Genomic DNA, 4,777 nt, shown 5'->3' on the forward strand with positions numbered 1-4,777 from the left:
AATGCATGATTATTAAGATGGGAGCTCATTAGTTGTTATATCTAACTGTTAATCCTCCGGTGTTGAGATTACTCTTGATGGGTTTTGATGGCTTGCAAGATTCTATACCTTTTATTTTTCTGTTTTTCTATTTCTCTAGAAGGACCAAGGAAGCAGCGCACTACTTCACCTACTGATAGGATTATCATGGTATCTGGTGCAATCAATGAAATACTAAGAGCTGTAGAGCTTATTCTTTCGAAGTTGCTCACTGAGGTAATCACTGACCCGTGATATTGATTTATTTAGTTACTGAAATAAAAGATGTCTCCCATTGCTTGCTTCTGAGCTTAATTTTCCTTTTAATATTAGCTTCATAGCGAGGATGACAATGACGTTGAGCCAAAAACAAAAGTGAGACTCATTGTTCCTAATGGTTCTTGTGGCGGAATAATTGGCAAGGGAGGTGCTACCATCAGGTACAAACCATTTTCTTTTGTTAAGTTCTAGGTCCTACTTGTTTGCCACATGCATGAAATTAGTATGGATCAAAGTAACTTTTGATACTTATGCTTTTTTATTTGTGTTCTGGAAATATGTTTTGACTTGAAGAGGTTGTTTCTTATATGAATGCTGGTTCTTTTCCCTATGACCTATGCTTCCCATGCAGCTACAAATAAGCATGTCATTGATCAATTATTTTGCAGAATAGTATAATTTTAAATTAGTTTGTTTGTAAGTTAAATTGATAATGAGTTCTATTATAGTATTATTTAGTTATTCATGAAGGAAGTTTAGCAATAAAATAAGGAAGTGTACTCTCAATTATATAAGAATGTCCTCTGTTTTCCTCAACAACAAAACAAGTCCTTTATTTGTAATTTAATGCTTTTTTAATATTTGATTCGATACATAAGTTTCTTTTTGTAAGGACAATTTAATTTTATGTTTCTTATTAAGAAATGATGGTAAACACTCTTGAGAATTGTTTAAATTTTTCAAAAAACAAGGTCAACTGCATCTGGATTAATGGAAGAACACTTATGTATCAAGGATACGATAAATTATAGAGTTTCAAGGCAAAGATGCTATAAAGGCAGTAGTGATATGGAAATTTCAGATGATCATTGTTCTCTATGAAATTAGTTTGCAGTTTATCACAATAAATGTTAAGGAATTCATTCTAGTTTCTTTTGAAAATTTATTGAATCTTTTAGAGCAAAATAACTATTTATTGTATGTTTTAATAGAATTAGTAAAATTAAATTATATTTTATTGTAGGTTTCAATGACATTAATTAATAAAAATAAATTAGAAATTTAAATTTAATCTACTGATAATAATAGTTTAGAATTACAATTAGTAGGGAGATAAAATAAATTTAATTTAATAAATAGTAATACGTTTTAGTGACAGACATACAGTAGGAACAGATTAATATTTTTTTTTATATTTTTCTAAGTTTTAGTGACAGATAATACTGTAGGAATAGACTAATTCTTTATTTATATTTATCTAGGTTTTAGTGACAGTCGCTATTGTAGGTAGAAATAAAAAACATATAGTGACAATCCTTAGAACATGTAGTGACAATATTCAAAGTGTAGCAGGACGCCCCCTTAAAGTTGACACTAGATTTGAGTGTCACTCAAAGTATTATTGACTTTTACCTACAGTTTTTAACTTTTAGTGAAACATTTTGGGTGTCACGATAGGTCAATTTTTTTGTAGTGACAACAGCGCTTTTTTCACAGCGCTTTTTTCACAGCGCTTGTCAAAAAAGCGCTGTAAAATGCTCCATTATTTTTAAAATATACTTACAACAGCGCTTGTATTTAACAAGCGCTGTATAAGGAGCGCTATTAAATGTCATTTCTGGCGTAGTGAATATTAATATATTATTTTATTTATTCAAGTAAGTCGTCTAACTTCTTTTCTATAAATTGCATTGGTACAATTGTATATATATTATTGATATAACTACTAAATTATGAATCATTGGATAATTGAAACAAAAACTTCATATTATGAGCATCTAGTTTATTTAATTACTAAACACTTTTCAACTTGCACTTCTTGATATAGGACCAAATCAATAGTTCCTGAAATGAGGTTGCATTCATTATTTTCAATGTTTAGAATTATGAGCAGAAACATCAAGAACTATTTCTGGTTGCGACTAAAAATTCTCACGACAATGGTTGTTGCTTGTTTTTATGTCTGTTGTGAATGCTTCTAGCTGTAGAGAAAAATTTAAATTGTATTTACCTTCTGATTGTGAAAAACTGCCAAAAAATTGCAGTGGTTGTGCTTGTGGATTGTAGATTCAAGAACAAAGATTTGAACGTAAACTCTATCTTGTGAATCTAAATCATAATCATCATTTTCATCAACATCTCTTGCTGAAGCATGATTTTTAGGCCTTAAATCTAGAGGCTTGTGATACCATATAAGGAATCACAGGATCATAGATATTAAGATTAATCTCATGATAAAAATAGGCATGACAGCTTTATGGAGAATAAAACTCAAAAGGATTCATATTGAAAAAGATAATAACAATTGAAATACAAGGCCTTTATTTATAGATTATATTTGAAGTTTAACGTATCATCTACTTAACTTACTCATCAATTAACTAAATTTAATCAACTAACTAACTTAGTAAATTTATTTTATTTTTAACAACAAATATACTAACTCAATTTTTATTTTTAACATTAATTATACTACCAACTTTTCTTCCTATATGTGAAATATGCAATATGTGTTTATACAAAGGGATAGAGGTAGTATTTTTTTGGTCATACTTCATTTATTGTATATTAATGACCGATCAAATCACATACCAAATGAGAAAATAGAAACGAGGGCACCTCATCCAACCAAATTTCATAAGCATAGTGAGAATTATGTTTTTCTTGAAAGTTAATGGGTTGGTTTGGAATTGGGGGCACAATCTCTCTTATCTTCTTTATTTTCGTAGATTAACTCTTGAAAATATTGGGATGAGTTAGGAATTTTGAGACTCAATCTTATCTGAAAATTTTGTCTTTCTCATAACCCAAATTTTCTTTTAATTGCGAAACCTTGGATTTCTTTAACTCAAATTTTAACGTCTTATCTCAACATTATTCACATGAAGACTTTTTTTGAAAATGAGAGAGAGAGCATTTCCCCCAACTTACGGTGCCTTTTTCGATCCAAATATTATATCTAACCAAGCTCAATAGGTAAGTTTCTCCTTTAGTCATGATAATCTTGTTTTTTTTTTTTTTTCTATGATGTGTATGCTTCAACAATTACAAGCTACGTCGTGAGCTCTGGTTGGCGTTAGCTAATTTATAGCAAATTCAAAGTGGCCTTTGGCATCTTGATGGTGATTTTAATTTTATCTTAGGGGCTCACGAGCATTGAGGTTGTCGTCCTCCTACTCAAATTTCCCTATGATAATTTTAGTAGTTGGACTAATATTTGTCATCTTAATCATAATCCCACTCGGGTACCTCACTTTACTTGTTCTAATGGTCATTTGGAAAATAATCATATTTATAGACGTCTTTATCGCTATATTTGTAATGATGCTTGGATTTCTTCTTGGTCCAAGGTTGATTGTAGTACAATTACTAGATCCAAATCTGATCACTATCATATATTATTATATGTTGGCACTTTTGATGAGAGGCATGCCTCTTCCTTTATGAAAATGTGGTCCAACCATCTGGACTGTATAAACTTTATCAAAGATGATGGTTTGGAATAAAAATGTTTTTGGTGATGTTCTTACTCATGTTTCTAAATGTATATCAAAAGATGATGTTATCCAACATCAAATTAATGAGTAGGGTAATTATGATACCCTTTTTCAACAGAAGAAAAATGCTTAGATTTTGCTTCAGCGTGCTCTCGACACTGAAGAGAGGTTTTGGCCTGAAAATTCAAGATTAAATTGGAATTTGTTTGGTGATAAGAACACTAGATATTTTCATAAAGTTGCCCATTATTGTGGAGTCATTAAACATATTTATATTTTGAAGCATGATGATCAACTCTTGATTGCTCTTGTTGATATTGAGAGTCACACTCTTACAAATAATATTTATGAACCCAATAGTTTGGTTGCCTCTGTTATTCCTTCAATTGTGACAAAGGAGGATAATTCTATTTTGATAGCTTTTCCTTCTTTCGACGAAGTTAAAAATGTTGTCTTTAATATGAATGGCATCAATGCTCTAGATCTTGATGGTTTTGAGGGTCATTTCTACAATACTTTTTGGGACAACATTGGTCCATTTGTTTTTGACTATGTCCTTCAAATTTTCAATTGGGTTAGTTGATGCTTAATTCCAATTCTATTATTGTGGTGGTCATCCTTAAAATTCGTGAGGTAGCGCACATTGATCAAATTCGGCCTATTGCCATATAAAACTGTCAATTTCAAAATCATCACCAATGTCTTGGCTGATAAGATGTTTATTGTTTCTAAAAAATCATCTTTGAGAACCAAAGAGGTTTTGTTAAGGGCAGACTTATTGATTGTAATTTTTTTTGTTGCCATTTTGCATGCATTTGGCTTTAATAACACCTTTTGTGACTGGATCCTTACCATTTTTAAGTCTGCCAAGCTGTTTATATCTATGGATCGCAAAGTTGTGGGACTTTTTAACTTTAAAATAAGAGTTCGAGAAGGAAGTTCTTAGTATAGGCATATGACCTCTTGTTAACAAAGGAAAGCTACAACTTATGTTTGGTCACAGGGTCTCTAAGATGCCCATCCATGTTTTGCATGCATTCCAG

The 4,777-nt window shown here is 30.9% G+C and overlaps 1 protein-coding gene and 1 long non-coding RNA gene across 8 annotated transcripts in view; both read left to right on the forward strand.

Annotated features, from left to right (window-relative positions):
* Positions 1-574, forward strand: part of LOC101502393 (uncharacterized) — a 5,555-nt gene extending 4,981 nt beyond the window's left edge. For all 7 annotated transcript variants that reach the window (XR_012162909.1, XR_012162908.1, XR_189355.4 and 4 more), the window contains 2 exons: positions 143-255; positions 352-574. This is a non-coding gene — a long non-coding RNA (uncharacterized lncRNA). The remainder of the gene's footprint in view (positions 1-142; positions 256-351) is intronic.
* Positions 575-3,726: 3,152 nt separating this feature from the next.
* Positions 3,727-4,317, forward strand: LOC140918798 (uncharacterized). The gene is made up of 2 exons (XM_073363594.1): positions 3,727-3,771; positions 3,868-4,317. Exons 1-2 carry the CDS (start codon positions 3,727-3,729, stop codon positions 4,315-4,317), a joined length of 495 nt encoding a protein of 164 aa, XP_073219695.1.
* The last annotated feature ends 460 nt before the right edge of the window (positions 4,318-4,777 follow it).

The sequence above is a fragment of the Cicer arietinum genome, chromosome 1 (genome assembly GCF_000331145.2).
Source record: "Cicer arietinum cultivar CDC Frontier isolate Library 1 chromosome 1, Cicar.CDCFrontier_v2.0, whole genome shotgun sequence".
Taxonomy (NCBI): Eukaryota; Viridiplantae; Streptophyta; class Magnoliopsida; order Fabales; family Fabaceae; genus Cicer; species Cicer arietinum.

Bases quoted from the DNA above. Each gene is read 5' to 3' on its own strand.
- LOC140918798 (XM_073363594.1), top strand. From the start codon at position 3,727: ATGATGGTTTGGAATAAAAATGTTTTTGGTGATGTTCTTACTCAT. The intron at 3,772-3,867 runs GTTTCTAAATGT...AAAAATGCTTAG, and splicing joins TTGGTGATGTTCTTACTCAT to ATTTTGCTTCAGCGTGCTCT.